Below are 19,923 nucleotides of genomic sequence, written 5' to 3' on the forward strand. Positions count from 1 at the left end.
ACTATTTTTCTCTCTTCCAAAACAAATTACACTTGAAAGTTGGGACTTCTAATAAATATACAAAGTGAAAGAAAATTTCTCTTTATAAGGAAAATCCTCCTCTCAAGTCATTTCCTAGTCACTAAATGCAAGTCAGGGGAGATGAGTCATGGTGAGAGGAATGGAGACATGGGGCCCAGGCCCGGCTTGGAGGACCTCCCACTTCCTCCCTGAGCCTCCGTTTCAAATTTCTCCATCTTTTGAATTAATTTAGTCTCTTTCCCAGAGGTGCACCACAGAGAAACTTCTGGAAGTTACATGTCTGGATCCTCAATGGCAGGGGGCGGAAGTGGGTGAGGGGGGTGCTGAACCAGCCTCTACAGTTTCAAGCAGACTTCACTTTGATGTCAAAGCTTCTTGATTCCCCCATATTCCATTTCTGTAGAAGAGTCCTCTGGTCTGTGTTTTTGGTTAGTAAACTTATGGTGGGTCAGAAGCACTTGAATAGCCTTTACAGAGCAGCGTTTTCCATTGGCTGTTTTTGTTCTCGCTGTAGTGGAGATAGACTGAGTGTTACTTTGGGTTACAAAACCCAGGAAAGGGGGCGGGGGCTGCTTTGGGAGACACATTTTCTCAGGGAGGTGCCCCAGCCCATCAGCTTACTGCTGCATTTAGAAGCCAGATCATAAACAACAAGGACTCGGCCTTTAGAAGTCAAGGGAATAAATAAGCTGGAAAAGGGTGAAGGGAAAAAGCCAAGGAACGTGTAAGTAGAGGATTATATGGAGCCATTTAAAATGACAAAAAGCAAGAGTAACAAAGCGACAGATGGAATGTGGCCCCACAGGGCCCTGCCAAGCTAACTCTGAGAAGCGATGTGTTCTCTTGATGTCCCCTGAAGCATTCACGGGGTTTCCTGGCCAAATTCTCAGGCTGTTTCTATGGCGCTTACAAAGAAAGAATATAGCATTGTTGATGTGGTCCTTTCCCCTTCCCATTCTGCATCCTCTTTGCAGCCTCGTGAAATAAATCTCTGGCTCAAGCGAAATCATGAAAAAGAAAATGGAAAAAAAAAAAAAGTGCTGTAGGAGCAGGGGGGTGCTGACTGGTTCTGATTTGTCAACAAACAAGAATTTCTCTAAGAGTAAACGGTGTTTATTTTTCATTGAATTTTTTTTCAATCAAATGGAATTGCTTAATTAAAAAAAACTTATCTCTTTTCTCTTTAAATACTACAGACAACCTCATTTTATCTCAGCAGACACCTAGAAACAAAACACTGGACCCACCAGAGCAAACGGGGCAATAAAAGCATCAGAAATTCAAGTCAACTATGGAAGAGTTACTGTTAGCTGGCAGCTCTCAATTCTAAACAGAAGTGTCCCAGAACCTACTGGGTTTGACAAAAGTTTCTTAGAACTGGGGATGTGGGAAGGTTGGACTCCATGGACTTCTATTCCAATTGTCTCCTGCAGAGGGAAATTAAAGTCGATGCATCAAATGAACACCCAAAGAAACATTTAAAAACGTGTTTGACTAGTATTCAGTATGTGAGATTATTAAGTAATAACTTGTCCTCCTAGTTAACCTTGTCCTGGAATATATATAGGTTATTTGTAGCCGCCACTGCTATAATATTTTCTGAAGGATGCCAAGCTGTATGCAAGATCTTTTTGCTAAAGTCCAGACTGTCGACACTGATCTCATCTTTTCTCCGCTTGCCCCCCACGCACACTTTGCGTGGTTTTAGGATAGCTCGGGGTTTGCTGTTTTCCCTCGAGGCCTCAAGGGTGACATCGCGTTTGGTGTTTCGGTCAAACATCCTGAAGAAGTTGTTGTAGGAGCCTGTCATGATGACGCTGCAAGGCAGAGAGGAAACAGGGAGTGACTGAGTGCCGTAGACGTAGACTTTCTACAGCTAAGAGACCGAACACCGCAGCAGGCTTTGTAGTGTGACCAGTGACTTTAGAAGCACTAAGGAAAGCAAGCTCTTGGGCTGGGTGAAGGGTGATGGTAGCCCTCTTTGTTATTTATCAATAGATTCCTTTAGGATATTTTGTTCCATAAGTCAGTCTAGTGGTTTTAAGGATCCCAGCCCACCTCCTTCACATCAGGATTCTGAGGCTGCAGTCAAGTCATGAGAATAGGAACGCTGAAAATAGCTGTCCTTGTATCGTGTTCGTTTAGAGCCTGGCGGTCGTAGGAGTGACTGTGCTGCCCGACTGATAAGGCTTTCTGGCATCAGCACACTTTCTGGCATGTGCCCTCTTCCCGCTATGAACTAGATCGAAATTCTGCCTTTTCTGAAAACTTATCTAAAAAATGGATCTCATCTTGGTCTTGGGAGGGAGTAAACAAAAATTAGAATTTTAAAAGGATGTAGGATGAGGAAATAAGCCTTTGTAGTGGACTTACAGATGGTTGCCTACTTTTCTACAAGAGCTATCCATTCTCAGGAGTATCTCTCATTGATAAAGAGAGCAGGGGGTGCCAAGAGCCTCTCAGAAGCCATGGACCAACTCTACTTAATGGTGACAGGCCAAGGGAAACATAATGTCCCTCAAGCAGCACCCTCTTATGGCTGACCCCCGGAGAGGTGGGCTTGGCCTTATTTGTGGGTGAGGCTCCAACTGGCTGGTTAGGATGGGAGAACACTGCATCTCGTTGTCTTGGGTTAGAGGAAGGTGAAGGAAAACTGACAAGACTGAGCCCTGGCCAGGGGGCTGAGTTTTTGGGTATTTGTTAGTTGTCCCGGAAATTAATCAAGGGCTAGATTTTGTTACCCTGGCCTGGGAAACCGATGCCATGAAATGTGTGTATCTGTCATAGGGTAAGCAATTATCATCTCATCACGTGAGGGTGCTGGGTGCTTTACCCCTAGCCTCATTTCCTTTTCCATCATTCCATGTTAAGGGATTTAAACAGGAGGAAAATGAGTGCATGTATGTTTCCACACAGCCAGTAAATAGCCAAGTTGGGCCTCCAGCCCACATCTGCCAATGCTGGAGCACAAGCATTAAGCCATTTGGCCTTATTGCTTCCCACGCACTGACCTCTGCTTCCATTACCACCACCCGACTTGTTTTTAAACCGTAGGAGAAAGTCTTTTTTTGGGGAAAAAAAAGTAATCTCAACCTTATCTGGACCAAAAATAACATTTTCTCGGTTATGGAAAGAATCTGTAATGTGGTGGAAAGAATGTTCATTTTAGGATTTAAATTCTTCCTCTTGTCTCTACTACTTACAGTGATCTGCCCAAGCTCCTGAACTAGTATCCGGCTGAGTCTCAGTTTCCTCAGCTGTAAAATGGGGACAGTGAAAGTAATTTTGATGGATGGTGGTCAGGATTAAAAAATCATGATGTGTGAAAGTACCTAGTAGGTATAGGTTTTGAGTCTTGGTTCAGATAGAAGGGGAACTTGAACAAAAAGAACCACAAATATTAAAAAAAATCTATTCATAATGAACAACGAATAAATTACCGATGGAAATTAAAATAACAGGGCAGGGATAGCTACTTTTCCTCTGAGGGTCTTTGTTCAACTAAGTAACAGTTGCTTTGCTCTGGGCCCTCTGGCCTCCACCAACTGGGTGGTGTGATCTGGGTCGTCTACCATGTGGTGATTCCTTCTAGGCCTGCTGAGTGGAAGGCTGGTTTTGGATCACTGGCCCAAAAAACCCAACAGGGGTCAGAGAGGTAGAGCCTGTGCTCACTAGAAGCTCACCCTTCTGAATGCTTTGCAGTGATAGAATTTCCCTGCTTTTCAGTAGGACTGCTGGTGCTGCCTTCACTAAGGAACAGCCCCTGGTAGCCTGGGCTGGCTTCTGGAAATCACAGCAGCATCTATTCGTCAAGCCAAAAAGAAACTGCAGGGAGGTAATAGGAAGTACTGTTGAAACCAAAGGCCTCAAATAGTCATAAATCCCTTTGAGGGCACAGAATAAATGAGGCTGATGAGAATTCAGTTCATGACTACCAGGCCTCAGGCCAGTCTCTGCTGGCAGCTCGAGGGATAACTTCCCATCCAGACAGTACACTTTACAGTCATTGGAATGGTTCATCCTCAAAATTTGCCAGGGGAGCTTCATTTTAGGTGTATGCACCCAGCTCTGGGAGGGTCTTGCTTGTATAAGGTAGGATTTTTTGTGAGGTTAAAGGGTCACCTGACCTAGTTCTGAAAGAGGAGTCCAGGATCTTAGCCATCACCTGTTCCTTTCCAGACTTGACCTCGAGGTCACCTGCTGTGACCTGGTGCTGCCCTGCCAGGCCTCAGGGCTGATTCTGATGGCTCTTTGGTTGCACCCCCTTAGTATACATGGCCCAGGGCCAGTGCAAGGAGAGGGCCCCCCGTGGAAGGTTCCCAGCCACCAGACCTTTCTTACCTGTCTGACCCATTCCACACACACTCAAATTTGTCAAAAATGCAGTCATTTTCATAGAGGGAGCACAGCTTGCTGCGGAGGTAGTCGTGAACCTGGAGGGGCAGGGAAAACATATTAAGAGGGTGTTAATTATTAGTATTTTAAAAAATGATTCCTCTGTGAGAAGCTCCTCTTTGGATGGGAGCTGTTCATTCTTCCAGTGTAAATGTGGCTTGAATCAGATAGTTCTGGGTCTTAGCCCTTCTCAGCCTTGGGGCTTTAAGACGGTTTGGTGAGTTGTTTACATGGCACATGTGGATTAAACAAACTCGCTTATATAGATGGTGGCATAGAACTGGGCCCAGTAAGTAGGGGATTCCCATTTTCTATGCCTATTTATTTTTTACTTTTGGTCAGTATCTTTTAAAAAACTTAATTTATATTTTGCCATGCAGCAGGGCGTGCGAGATCTTAGTTCCCCAGCTAGGGATTGAACACATGTTCCCTGCAGTGGAAGTGCAGTCTTCACCGCTGGACCACCAGGGAAGTCTAAGCCCATTTAGACAGCACCATTCATTCAGCCTTTTATTCAATAAATATTTGTTGAATGCCAGCTCTATACTTGGGATAGAGCCATGAACAGAATACCCTTGGGGTGCTTTCCTTCCAGTGCTGGGGAAGAGACTGTGTAGCCAAGTAAATACATAAGATATTTTCTTTTTTTTTTTGATTTTTAAACTTTATTTGTTAACTGGAGTATAATTGCTTTACAGTGTTGTATTTCTGCTGTGAAATAACAAGTATAAGATATTTTAGATGGTGATAAAATGAGAACAAAAAAAAGTGGAAAAAGGGTAGTGGGAGCTCTGAGGGATTATTTATACAGGGCGAGTAGAAGTTCACCTGAGAAGGCGACACTGGAGCAGGAACCTGGAGAAAATGAGTGCATCTCAGTGGTATCTGGGGAAAGGCTTTCCAAGGATAAATGAAAGTGTTAGTCACTCAGTCGTGTCCAATTCTTTGTGACCCCATGGACTGTAGCCAGGCTTCCCTGTCCCTGGAATTCTCCAGGCAAGAATACTGGAGTGGGTTGCCATGTCCTTCTCCAGGGGATCTTCCCGACCCAAGGATGGAACCTGGGTCTCCTGCATTGCAGGCAGTTTCTTTACCACTGAGCTACTAAGCATTGAGAACAGCTAATACAGTGGCCCAGAGGCAGGAGTCCTGGAGGCAGTGGGGTAGAGGGTGGCAAGGAGCAGAGTGGGGGGCCTCAGCGTGTGCCAACCAGTTCCCATAGGGCCCTTACTCTGAGTGATGTGAACAGACATCATGGGACGGGTGCTGCGCCTGCCGTATTGTGACAGACTGTAAGCCCCTGCAGGGCCAAAGGCCGGGTGTAACCTGCTCAACTGATGATGGTTTGGACCAAGGTGAGCAGTGGTGGGAGGTCGTCAGAGTCTTGCCGAGTTTGGAAGGACAGTTGATAGGACTTGCGGATGGAGCCACTGTCAAGTGTGGAGAGGAAAATGAGAGTCAGAGATGGCTCCTGAATCGTGCTTTTGAGCAAGCGGAAGGATGGAGTGGCCATGTTCACTTTGGGTTTGGATAATTTGGATATGTCTGTGCAAGGGGGAATGCCCAGTAGATGCTGGTGTGCACAGTGCAGCCCTGGATTATGTGGCAATCCTTTCCTGGTTCATTTTTCAGTGAAATAAGAAGCAAGGTTATCGGCTGAGCGTGAAAAAGGCCAGGGGCGGGGAGGTTGTTGGCAACAGTGCTTGGCTCCTGGAAGGCACTGAGGGCTGCTTGAAGTTGTTGAATGTGAATTTATTTTTTATTTATTTTTTTTAATTAATTTTTTAAATTTAATTTTAAAATCTTTAATTCTTACATGTGTTCCCAAACATGAAACCCCCTCCCACCTCCCTCCCCATAACATCTCTGTGGGTCATCCCCATGCACCAGCCCCAAGCATGCTATATCCTGCGTCAGACATAGACTGGCGATTCAATTCTTACATGATAGTATACATGATAGAATGCCATTCTCCCAAATCATCCCACCCTCTCCCTCTCCCTCTGAGTCCAAAAGTCCGTTATACACCGCTGTGTCTTTTTTCCTATCTTGCATACAGGGTCGTCATTGCCATCTTTCTAAATTCCATATATATGTGTTAGTATACTGTATTGGTGTTTTTCTTTCTGGCTTACTTCACTCTGTATAATCGGCTCCAGTTTCATCCATCTCATCAGAACTGATTCAAATGAATTCTTTTTAACGGCTGAGTAATACTCCATTGTGTACATGTACCACAGCTTTCTTATCCATTCATCTGCTGATGGACATCTAGGTTGTTTCCATGTCCTGGCTATTATAAACAGTGCTGCGATGAACATTGGGGTACATGTGTCTCTTTCAATTCTGGTTTCCTCGGTGTGTATGCCCAGCAGTGGGATTGCTGGGTCATATGGCAGTTCTATTTCCAGTTTTTTAAGGAATCTCCACACTGTTCTCCATAGTGGCTGTACTAGTTTGCATTCCCACCAACAGTGTAGGAGGGTTCCCTTTTCTCCACACCCTCTCCAGCATTTATTGCTTGCAGATTTTTGGATCGCAGCCATTCTGACTGGTGTGAAGTGGTACCTCATTGTGGTTTTGATTTGCATTTCTCTGATAATGAGTGATGTTGAGCATCTTTTCATGTGTTTGTTAGCCATCCGTATGTCTTCTTTGGAGAAATGTCTATTTAGTTCTTTGGCCCATTTTTTGATTGGGTCGTTTATTTTTCTGGAATTGAGCTGCATAAGTTGCTTGTATATTTTTGAGATTAGTTGTTTGTCAGTTGCTTCATTGAATGTGAATTTATTTTTTAAAACATTTTGTCTATGCCACCTTTGTTGTGGCACTCGGGATCTTTAGTTGGGGCATGCAGACTCTTAGTTGTGGCATGATCTAGTTCCCTGACCAGGGATTGAACCCCAGCCTCCTGCATTGGGAGTGCAGAATCGTAGCTGCTGGACCAGTAGGGAAGTCCCCAGGTATGAATTTTATTTTTTTATTTATTTTCAATTTTTAATTTGAGGCTAATTACTTTACAATGTTGTGGTGGTTTTTGCCATACATTCAAATGAATCAGCCATGGGTGTACATGTGTTCCCCATCCTGAACCTCCCTCCCACCTCCCTCCGCATCCCATCCCTCAGGGTCATCTCTGTGCACCAGCCCTGAGCACCCTGTCTCATGCATTGAACCTGGATGGGCAATCTATTTCACATATGACAATATACATGTTTCAGTGCTATTCTCTCAAATCATCCCACCCTCGCCTTCTCCCACAGAGTCCAAAAGTCTGTTTACATCTGTGTCTCTTTTGCTGTCTTGCATATAGGGTCATCGTTACCATCTTTCTAAATTCCACATATATGTGTTAATATACTGTATTGGTGTTTTTCTTTCTGGCTTACTTCACTCTGTATAATAGGCTCCAGTTTCATCCACCTCATTAGAACTGATTCAAGTGTATTCTTTTTAATGGCTGAGTAATACTGCATTGTGTATATGTACCACAGCTTTCTTATCCATTTGTCTGCTGGTGGACATCTAGGTTGCTTCCATGCGCTGGCTATTGTAAACAGTGTTGCGATGAACATTGGGGTACACGTGTCTCTTTCAATTCTGGTTTCCTTGGTGTGTATGCCCAGCAGTGGGATTGCTGGGTCATATGGCAGTTCTATTTCCAGTTTTTTAAGGAGTCTCCACACTGTTCTCCATAATGGCTGTACTAGTTTGCATTCCCACCAACAGTTCCTTTTTCTCTGTACCCTCTCCAGCATTAATTGTTTGTAGATGTTTTGATAGCAGCCATTCTGACCACTGTGAGATGGTACCTCATTGTGGGTTTGATTTGCATTTCTCTGATAATGAGTGATGTTGAGCATCTTTTTGCGTGTTTGTTAGCCACCCAGATGTGAATTTCAAATAAGTCTGGTCAGCATGGTTGGGTGTTTCTCTCCAGCTGCATTCAGCAACTCAGGTGAGTATGGCAAGTAGGCCGATGATTGAGGCTTGGAGCATAGTAATCTGGGTGCCATTTTCAGTTCTTCCTGAGATCCATTGTGGGGAGTGGTAATGACGTTAGGCATACGTAATATGCCAGCTTGTTATTATTAGCCGGGCTCTTTATCCATAAGATCTCATCTCATCTCTAATATCATCTTAGGTTGTGGGTACTATCATTCTCCTCACTTTAATGGAGCGTGCACTGCAGCGAATGACATCATGTGTCCAAGATCAGACAGCAGAGGAAATGACAGAATGGGAAGTGAACCAGGGGTCTGGGTTCTGGCGCACCTGCTCCTGCCAGCTCTAGCAGTCTGCCTCCCACTCGCTCTGCCTCATTGGCCTCGCCTTATGTAGAGGCTCAGTCCTAGACAGCTGGGATGATGAACTGAAGTGAGGCCAAGAGGCAGGCAGAACTGGGTAAAGGCAGAAAGATGTCATGGAAAGCACAGTTTGCCTTGGTTTAGATGAAGAGTGATGGTTCATGATCTCTCTCTCTGCAGCCTGGGCCCCTCTCCTCCCTTGCGCCAGGGTTCTGTCAGATGCTGAGCTCAGAGGCTCAGCTGTGTGCTTAGCCCTGGGCAGAGGAATAAGGTCAGATTCATTCCATGTTCCATTAGATGTTTGGGATATTTGAAAAGCTCTTATTTGGACAGAGTAAAGATTTCTAACTCTCCAAATTAACTTCCTTCACCCTTACACTCGTGTTCCCAAATAGCTCTGGTCCTTTTCCAGGGTATCTGCTTCAGGGTTATGGTGACAAGTGAATCCATTGGCAGCTGGGCTTATGGCTTTGTTAGATGGGGAGAATGAGGGCGAGGCTTGTGTCCTAAGCTTCGGAATTCTGCCATAAATTAACTCACTGTCCTCCCTTCCTCTCCTACCACCTCTTGTGCCTATTAGGAGTGTCTCAGATCTGATAGGGAAGGCCATTTTGTTTGTAGGGCCATTTCTGCTTGTTGAAGTTCTCTAGTTATTGTGAAGAATCTTTAAGTAAAGCAGAAGAGTCCCAGGACAAAGAGAGGGCTGATGCTAGATCTTCACAAACTTTTTCTAAAAAGGGCCAAATTGTAAATATTTATACTTTGTGGGTCAGGTAGCCTCAGTTACAACTATCCAACTGTACCTTTGTAATGCAAAAGTAGCCATAATACATAAATGAATGAGTTAAGAGATGTGTTTCCAATAAGACTTTATTTACAAATACAGGTGGCAACTTCTGGGTCATAGTTTGCCTAACACTTGACTATAAGTCTTGACTCTAATTCCCTTTCTCCCCAGTTAGCAGACTGTTTCCTTGAAAGAAAGGGATGGGGGAGGTAAGGACATCCACTGGGGTCACACTTTTCTTCTGATGGTTGGAAGATATTGACCTCAAGAATTGATCTATTTTCTAGAAAGCAAGCCTAATTCTTGCCTTTATCATTGACTTGCTTCCAAGATCTGTGTAATAGAGGGAGACGAGGAGGAGTGGGCTTCTGAAGGGGAACAGAGGCAAGCTGAAATTAATCCAGTAGGCAAAGGAAGCCACGTTTGTTATCCTCATACTTGAGATCTCCTACCTTTTGGGGGAAAAAGATGAGCAAAAGAGATCCTCTTTTAAATTTTATCTCTCCCTACTCCTTCCTTTTATCTGTTATGGGGCACTTTTTTTTTTTTCAATATTTCCTCAAACTTTTATTTATTTTTTTGAGGACCATCTTTTAATTGAAATTTTAGTTGAGTTACAGTGTTGTGTTACTTTCAGGTATATTTTTATTCAGATTGTTTTCCCTTATAGGTCATTACATAAAATATTGAGTATAGTTCCCTGTGCTATACAGGAGGACTTTGTTGGTTGTATCTTTTATCTTCTATATGCTGCTGCTGCTGCTAAGTCGCTTCAGTCGTGTCCGACTCTGTGCGACTCCATAGACGGCAGCCCATCAGGCTCCTCCGTCCCTGGGATTCTCCAGGCAAGAACACTGGAGTGGGTTGCCATTTCCTTCTCCAGTGCATGAAAGTGAAAAGTGAAAGTGAAGTCGCTCAGTCGTGTCCAACTCTTAGAGACCCCATGGACTGCAGCCTACCAGGCTCCTCCGTCCATGGGCTTTTCCAGGCAAGAGTACTGGAGTGGGGTGCCATCTTCTCCTTATCTTCTATATAGAGTAGTGTAAATATGTCAATCCCAAACTCCTAATTTATCCCCCCTGCCTTTTTCCCTTTGGTAACTATAAATTTGTTTTCTATGTCTGTGTGTCTATTTCTGATTCATATGTAAGTTCATTTGTATTATTTTTTTGTAGAGTCCACATATAAGTGATATCATGCAATATCTTTCTCTGACTTATTTTGCTTAGTATGATAATTTCTAGGTCCATTCATGTCATTGCAAATGGCATTATTTCATTCTTTTTTTGGCTGAATATGTATATGAATCTGCCTGCCAATGCAGGGGAGGCAGGTCTGTGGGTTCGATCCCTAAATAGGGAAGATACTCTGGAGAAGGAAATGGCAGCTCACTCTAGTATTCTTTCCTGGGAAATCCCACAGACAGAGGAGCCTAGTGGGCTACAGTCTATGGTATTGTAAGAGTCGGACATGACTTAAGTGACTAAACCACCACCACATGTATATATACACACCAATCTTTTTCTTTATACCAATATGTCTTTCAAAATTCCATTCATCTGGAATTTTGTCTTACAGAAACACCACAGGTGAGTGATAAATATCAAAACATGTGTGCTTTGGAAGTGTGGGTCCCTTAGTGGAGGAACCTCATTACCAAGAACTCTATAACTAAAAGTCAGGAAGGATTCAAGGAGAGAACCTAGTCTGAGCCCTTATTTTCTCCTCTCAGTATCTATGTTCCCGGGAACTTCTGGCAACTCCAGGTGAGGACATCTACAGGAGAAGATCAGTAACTATGAAGGTATGCTGCATAGAATAACATACATACATACATACATACATATGTATATATGAAAGTGAAAGTCACTCAGGTCCGACTCTTTGCCACCCCATGGACTGTATAATCCGAGGAATTCTCCAGGAGAGGATATTGGAGTGCCTAGCCTTTCCCTTCTCCAGGGGATCTTCCCAGCCCAGGGATCGAACCCAGTTCTCCTGCATTGCAGGCGGATTCTCTACCAACGGAGCCCCAGGGGAAGCGGTCTCTCTATATGTGTGTGTATATATCTTCTGTCGTAAAGAGAAATCTTAGGCAGAGAACATCAACCATTCACTATCAGAGGAGAGAAACAAGTAAGACACAGACACAAAAAGCATCTAGAGGGCAAAGTAAGAGGGAACTTAAGACTCATCCTATTAGCTGTTTCTCTCTTCATGTTTCAAATATTGTTTCTTTGCTCTGTTCCTATGAGCTTGGGCATGACACTCTTAACACTAGGCTGAGTCTCCCAACACAGAGATTCTTACATAATGTACTTGTGGAGCCTGCTGTGTATAGCTGATAGACCACTCTAGCCTGGCAAGATTAAACTCTGTTGCTTTGTTCTTCTATTTCAGGGGTTGACAAATTTTTTCTGTGAAGGGTCAGACAATAATATTTTAGGCTTTGTGAACCATAGGTCTCTGTCACAATGACCCAGCTCTGCCCTTGGAGCATGTAGGCAACTGTAGACAATAGGTAAATGACCAGGTGTGACTGATTCAATGAAACTGTTTTTCCAAAAACAGATGCAGGGCTAGATTTGGCCCGCAGGTTTGTCAACTCCTGTTCTATAGGAGAATGTGAAAACAGCTCATTATATTTAAGTCTGCAGCTTCTTATTCTTGGAAACATGCTTGAGATCAGCTGATGGATATATTAAGAGACCTAGGAGTATCACCTGTATGTCTCCCTGCTCAGGGGAGGCAAAAATAGCTGATGACAGAATTCCTAAACACTGGCCCAGTCCTTAAAATGTTTAAATTTTATTTTTATTTACATTAGAGTATAGTTGATCCCCTGTGCTATTCAGTAGGACCCTCTTCATTGTCTGTTTTATATATAGCAGTGTGTACATGTTAATCCCAAACTCCAATTTATATATTTAATATTCCCTCCTTTCCCATTTTGTATACATACATATCTACTTTTTATCATTCTTTTTTCTTAGAGATTATTACATAATATTGAGTATAGTTCATGTAGATTCATGTTGGTTATCTCTTTTATATAAAGTAGTATGTATGTATCAAATTCTTAATTTATCCTTTCCACCCTTTCTCCCGTAACCAAAATTGTTTTCTATGTCTGTAGGATTACTTGTTTTGTATATGAAATTTCATTTGTATAATTTTCTTTTAGAACCTCCATATAAATATCGTATTTGTCTAACTCTGGCTTATTTAGTATGATAATCTCTGCATGCATCCATGTTGCTGCAAATGGCAATATTTCATTCTGTTTTTACAGCTGAGTATTAATTCCATTGTGTGTGTATGTACACACACGCACACATATACACCTTATCTTCCTTATCGATTTATCAGTGACAGATGATGGACATCTAGGTTGCTTCCATGTTTTGGCTGCTGTAAATAGTGCTGCTATGAATACTGCAGTGCATATTTCTTTTTAAATTATGGTTTTCTCTGGATATATGCTTGGGAGTGGGATAGCTGGATCACGTGGTAACAGTCTTTTTAGTTTTTTAAGGAACTTCCACAGTGGCTGTACCAGTTTACATTCCTACCAATGGAAAGGAGCACTTTTAAGGGAAGGCATACATATGAGTGTGCTGAGCAGGGAGAAACACTTGGTTAAGCAGGTTTCTGTAATGCAGGCTTCTTAAAGTTCTGCAATAATCAAGGAATTATAACATTATAAGAGCGAAATAGAATATTAATTCAGTATATTCACTCCAAATTTATATTTTTGGTAGTGGGTGTACCAAATAGTGCAATGAAGATAAGTAGGATTGAAGAGGGCAGAGCAATGAGGGTTATCATTTGGGCAGTGGTGTTTCTTTTAAGATCTAGCTCAGCCTGTCCCCTTCTTTATGATCCATTGCTGACCATTCCCCTTTGGCATTTGTCTTAACAGAAACACCACAGGTGAGTGGTAAATATCAAACCATGTGTGGTTTGAAAATGTGGACCCCTTATTGCAGGGATGACATTACCAAAAACTCTATAACTAAGTCTCAAAAGACAAAAGTCAGGAAGGCCTCAAAGGAAGACCCTGGTCTGAGCCCTTATTTTCTCCTCCCAGCACCTACATTCTGGGAGCTCCTGACTGCCTTCAAGTGAGGACAGATACAGGACAAGATCATTGGCTATGAAGGTATGCTGCATATATATTCTGTTGTAGAAGAAGATCAACTGTTCACCATCAGAGGGGAGAAAAAGGTAAGACACAGACATAAGAAGAAGCATCTAGAGAGCAGAGTAAGAAAGAACTCAAGACTTGTCCTATTTGGTGCTTCTCTCTTCATGTTCCAAATATTGTTTCTGCGCTCTTTTTAGTTTTTTAAGGAAACTCCATACTGTTCTTCATAGTGGCTGTACCAGTTTACATTCTCACCGACTGAAGGGAGCACTTTTAAGGGAAGGCATACTTGTGAGTATTCTGAGCAGGAGAGAACAGGTTTTGGAAACACCTGGCTAAGCAGGCTTCTATGAGGTAGGCTTCTCAGAATTCTGCAGGGATCAAGGAATTATAAAATTATAAGAGGGGAATAGAATGTTATTTTATTTTAGTATAGTCAGCCCAAATTTCTGTTTTCAGAGGGGGAGTACCAAATAGTGCCTTCAAGATAATTAGGATTGAAGGGGAAGAGCATTAAGGGTTAAGAATGGGGCAGTGGTGTGCCATTTAAGGTCTGGCTCAGCCTGTCCCCTTCTTTAGGAACCATGACTGACCATTCGCCTATGAAATTTGTCTTACAGGTATCAGACAAAGCATGTGCACTTTGAAAATGCGGGCCCCTTATTGCAGGAACCACATTACCAGGAGCTCTATAACTAAGTCTTAAAAGACAACAGTCAGGAAGGACTCCAAGGGAAAACCTAGTCTGAGCCCTTATTTTCTCCTCCCAGCACCTACATTCTGGAAGCTCCTGACTGCCTTCAGGTGAGGACATCTATAGGAAAAGGTCATCGACTATGAAGGTATGCTGCATATATATATTCTATTGTAGGAAAAAGCTTGAGTAAAGAAGATCGGGGTTTTTGCCATCAGAGGAAAGAAAAAGGTAAGACACAGACTCAAGAAAGATCTAGAGAGCAGGGCAAGAAAGAACTTAAGACTCATCCTATTAGCTGCTTCTCTCTTCATGTTTCAAATATCGCTTCTGTGCTCTGTTCCTATGAGCTTGGGTGTGGCCCCCTTGACACTAGGCTGAACCTCACAACTCAGACATGCTCACATTATGGACTTGTGGACCCTGCTGTCGTATGACTGATCGACCACTGTAGGCCTGGCAAGATTAGACTCTCTTGGTTTGTTCTACTTCAGGGGTTGACAAACTTTTCCTGTGAAAAGTCAGACAATAAATGTGTTAGGATCTGTGAGCCACAATGTCACAGTGACCCAACTCCGTCATTACAGGATGAAGGCAGCTACAGACAATAGTTAAGCGATCAGGTGTGGCTGACTCAGTGACACTGCTTTTATAAAATATAGGGGGCTGGATTTGGCCCACAGGTCACAGTTTGTCAACCCCTGTTCATAGAAAAAGGTGAAACTAGGTCATCATGCTTAAGGCTACAGCTTCGTATTCCTGGAAACATGCTTGAGATCAGTTGATGGGGATGTATGAAGAGACCGAGGAGTATCACCTGTATGTCTCCCTGCTCAGGGAAGGTGCTAGTAGTTAATGACAGAATGCCTACACGTTGGAGCAGTCCTTATAATCTTTTTAATTTTAATTTTATTTTGGAGTATAAAATTTATAAAATGTTTATTTTATAGTTGATTTACAATGTTGTGTGTTTCAGGTGTGCAGCAGAGTGATTCAGTTACATACATACATATATCTATCTTTTTCAGATTCTTTTCCCATATAGGTTATAATATTGTATATAGTCCCCTGTGCTATTCAGTAGGAACTTCTTGGTTATTATATATATATATACGGCAGTGTGTATATGTTAAATGCAAACTCCAAATTTATCCCCTCCCTTTTTCACTTGGTAACCATAAATTTGTTTTCTATGTCTGTGGGTCTATTTCTCTCATATATAAGTTCATTTATATCATTTTTTTGAATCCTTGTTAAAAGTGTCATCATATTAGCCTTTCTCTGGCTTATTTCTTTTCTCTATGTCTAAACATACTGCAAGTGGCTGGAGTAATATTCCATTGTGTGTGTATATACACACACATATATATATACACACACATACATACACCACATGCTCTTTATCCTTCATCAGTGACTGATGATGGACATTTAGTTTGCTTTCATGTCTTGTCTATTGTAAACAGTGCTAGGAACCGTGGGGTGCGTGTGTTTTTTCAAATCATGATTTTCTCCAGATGTATGCCCAGGAGTGGGACTGCAGGGTTTTATGGTAACTATCTATCTTTTCATATTTTTAAGGAACTTCCATACTGCTCACCACAGTGGCTGTACTCGTTTGCATTCCCACCAACTGTTCAGAGCACTTCTATAGCAAAGGCATACATAACTAGTGTTCTGAGCAGGGAGAAATGCTTGGTTAAGCAGGCTTCTCAAGAGTTCTGCAATGATGAAGGAATTATAAAATTATAAGAGGGGAATAGAATATTATTTTATTTTAATATAAGCACCCCAAATATCTGTTTTTGGTAGGGGGAGAACCAAATACTGCCCCAAAGATAATTAGGATTGAAGGAGGCAGGGCAGTAAGGTTATAAATTGGGCAGTTGTGTGCCTTTTAAGATCTGGCTTAGTCTGTGCCCTTCTTTGTGAACCATTCTTGACCCCTAACCATTCCCCTTTGGCTTTTTTTTTTTTAACAAACACTACAGGTGAGTGGAAGTGTGGACCCGTTATTGCAGGAACCACATCACCAAGTGTTAAAAGACAAAAGATGGCAAGGAACAGCACAGTCTGAGCCTTTGTTTTCTCCTTCAAGCATCTACATTCTGGGAGCTCCTGACTAATTCCAAGTGAGGACATCTATAGGAGAAGATCATTAAGTATGAAGGTATGCTGCATATATGTATTCTGTCATAAAAAGAAATCTTCGGCAAAGAACACTGACTATTCACCATCATTCACCATCAGAGGAGAGAAAAAGGTAAGACTCAGACACAAGAAGCATGTAGAGAGCAGAGTAAGAGGGACCTTAAAGCCTGTCGTATCAGATGCTTCTCTCCATGTTCCAAATATTGCGTCTTTGCTCTGCTCCTATGAGCTTGGGTATGGCCCTCTTAACACTACGCTGTCTCCCAACACAGAGGTTCTCACTTCACATACTTGTGGAGCCTGCTGTGTATAGCGGATAGACCACTCTAGCCTGGCAAGGTTAGACTCTATTGGTTTGTTCTTCTGTTTCAGGGGTTGGCAAACTTTTACTGTAAAGGGTCAGACAATAAATATTTTAGGCTTTGTGAGCCATATGGTCTCTGTCACAATGACCCGACTCTGCCCTTGAAGGCAACCGTAGACAATCAGTAAATGACCCGGCGTGCTGTTTCAATAAAACTGCTTTTCAAAAAACAGATGCAGGGCTGGATTTGGCCCACAGGTCACAGTGTGTCAACCCCTATTCTATAGGAAAATGTGAAAATAGTTCATTATATTAATACTTAAGGCTAAGCTTCTTATTCCTGGAAACATGCTTGAGATCAACTGATAGATGTATGAAGACACCTAGAACTATCACCTGTGTATCTCCCTGCTCAGGCGAGGTGCTAGTAATTGATGACAGAGTTCCTTCCCACCAGCCCAGTCCTTACACTTTTTAAAAAATTTAACTTTGATTTTATATTATAGTTGATTTATAATATTGTGTTGGTTTCAGGTGTACAGCACAGTGATTCAGTTATACATTATGCATTATTTTTTAGATTCTTTTCCTATACAGGTTATTATATAATATTGAATATAGTTTCCTGTGCTATTCAGTAGGGCCTTCTTGATTATCTATTTTATATATACAGTAGTGTGTTTATGTTAATCCCAGATTCCAAATTTATCTCCCCTTTCCCCATTTGGTAACCATAAATTTGTTTTCTACTTCTGTGGGACTATTTCTGTTTTGAGTACAAATTATTTCTATCATTTTTTTAAAAAAAATCCCCATATAAATGATAACATACGATATTTGTCTTTCTCTGGCTTGCTTTACTTAGTATGATAATATTAGGAACATCCATGTTGCTGCAAATGGCTGAGTAGTATCCCTGTGCGTATATATGTATGGTGTGTGTGTGTGTATATATATACACACCCCACATCTTATCCATTCATCAGCAACAGGTGATGGACAGTTAGGCTGCCTCTATGTCTTAGCTATTGTAAGTAGTTCTATGGGCGGGTGCATGTATCAAGTTATGATTTTCTCTAGCTGTATGCCCAGGAGTGGGATTGTTCAGTCATATGTTAACTCTCCTTTAATGAACCTCCATACTGTTCTCTATAGTGGCTGTAATGGTTTACATTCCTACCAGCTGTACAGAGCACTTTTAAGGTAAGGCATACCCATGAGTGTTCTGAGCAGGGAGAAACACTTGGTTAAGCAGGTTTCTATAATGCAGGGTTCTCAGAGTTCTGCAATGATCAAGGAATTATAAAATGATAAGAGGGGACTACAATACTATTTTATTTTATTGTAAGCACCCCAAATTTGTTTTTGGTAGGGGAAGTACCAAATAGCGCCTTGAATAATTAGGATTAAAGGGGGCAGAGCATTAAGGGTTATAAATTGGGCAGGGCCATTTAAGGTCCTGCTCAGCCTGTCCCCTGACCATTCCCTTTTGGCATTGTTTTACAGAAACCCTCCAGGTGAGTGATAAGTAAGTATCAAACAAAGCATGTGCACTTTGAAATTGTGGGCCCCTTATTGCAGGAATCACCTCACCAAGAACTCTATGACTTAAAAGACAACCTTTTACAGGAACAGTTTGTCAATCCCCGAAATAGAAGAATGCACAAATAGAGTCTCCCAGCACAGAGGTTCTCCAGACCTTTAAAGTCAGGAAAGATTCAAAGGGAAAACCTAGTCTGAACCCTTATTTTCTCCTTCCAGCCTCTACTCTCTGGGAGCTCCTGACTATCTCCAGGAGAAGATTATGGACTATGAAGGTATGCTCCATATATATACTGTTATAAAAAAGAAACGTTAGGCAGAGAACATCCACTGTTCACCATCAGAGGAGAGAAAAAGGTAAGACCCAGACACAAGAAACATCTCTGAGAAGCCTGTACCATAGAAACCTGCTTATCCAACTGTTTCTCCCTCTCAGTACACTCACATGGATGCCTTACCTTAAGGCTCATCCTATCTGATGCTTCTCTCTCCATGTTCCAAATACTGTTTCTTTGCTCTGTTCCAGTGAGCTTGGGTATGGCCTTCTTGACACTAGGCCGAGTCTCCCAACACAGAGATTCTCACATCATGTACTTGTGGAGCCTGCTGACCTTATAATCTCTTTTAACCGTGTTCCAGACACTCAATGAGTCTGTTTACCATTTCTGATATAGTGTATTACCACCTTTGGTATGGTATATAAACTTAACTAGATTGCTTTCAAATACACCATCTAAAATAAATTTTTGCATTGTTTAATTTCATTTCCATACATGGGTTCTATTTCTTAGTATTCTACAAAGATTTCTAAACTTACCACTTGCTAAATGTAGTTTGAGAACGATGAGTTTAAAATGCTAATTTCTTTATGGCATAGCTAGCTAGCTTTGTTGTTAAGTCTTTGTCTAAAATAAAAGTACCACAGATTAGCTGAGAAATCTGCTGTTGAAAAAGCAGCCACAAAAATTAAGCTTTCATTTTGGAAGAAAAGTCAGTTTCAGACTCATTGAGAAAGGCAAGCTCCTCTCCAGGGTAATGCTTACTTGGAAGTGAAAGTCGCTCAGTCGTGTTGGACTCTTTGCGACTCCACAGACTATACAGTCCATGGAATTCTCCAGGCCAGAATACTGGAGTGGGTAGCCTTTCCCCTCTCCAGCAAATCTTCCCAACCCAGGAATCCAACCAGGGTCTCCTGCATTGCAGGCAGATTCTCTACCAACTGAGCTAATAGGGAAGCCCCAATGCTTACTTAGGAATAATTAAAACATAGGTTTTAAGCATAACTAGTAAAGTAAGAATTAAAAACTGAACCGTTAAAACTATCTCTATACAAGTATTCTTTTCTTTACTTACTATGATCCTGATAATGAATATGGTATAATAAAAAATTAAAGTACCAATTGCTCCCCCACGGTGTAGCCTAATCCACTTTTTAGCTGGGGCTCTCCAGCAGGCCACACCTCTGTCAACAACACTCTCCTAGCTTCTAGTTCTCGCACCTAACACCAAATGGTTGGGCTGTTAGCAGGAGCCTGAGGGCAAGAGTTAGCGGGGAGTAAGACTGCAAGCACACAG

At 42.1% G+C, this 19,923-nt stretch overlaps 1 protein-coding gene across 1 annotated transcript in view; it reads right to left on the reverse strand.

Annotated features, from left to right (window-relative positions):
- Positions 1 to 1,294: 1,294 nt before the first annotated feature.
- The window catches only part of PPP2R2B (protein phosphatase 2 regulatory subunit Bbeta), a 478,006-nt gene continuing 459,377 nt past the window's right edge, over positions 1,295 to 19,923 (reverse strand). Inside the window, exons 9-10 of the mRNA XM_068980314.1 lie at positions 4,363 to 4,454; positions 1,295 to 1,838 (exon numbers count right to left, since the gene is read on the reverse strand). Coding sequence (XP_068836415.1) covers positions 1,559 to 1,838; positions 4,363 to 4,454 — 372 coding nt within the window. The 3' untranslated portion in view covers positions 1,295 to 1,558. The remainder of the gene's footprint in view (positions 1,839 to 4,362; positions 4,455 to 19,923) is intronic.

The sequence above is a fragment of the Capricornis sumatraensis genome, chromosome 9 (assembly GCF_032405125.1).
Source record: "Capricornis sumatraensis isolate serow.1 chromosome 9, serow.2, whole genome shotgun sequence".
Taxonomy (NCBI): Eukaryota; Metazoa; Chordata; class Mammalia; order Artiodactyla; family Bovidae; genus Capricornis; species Capricornis sumatraensis.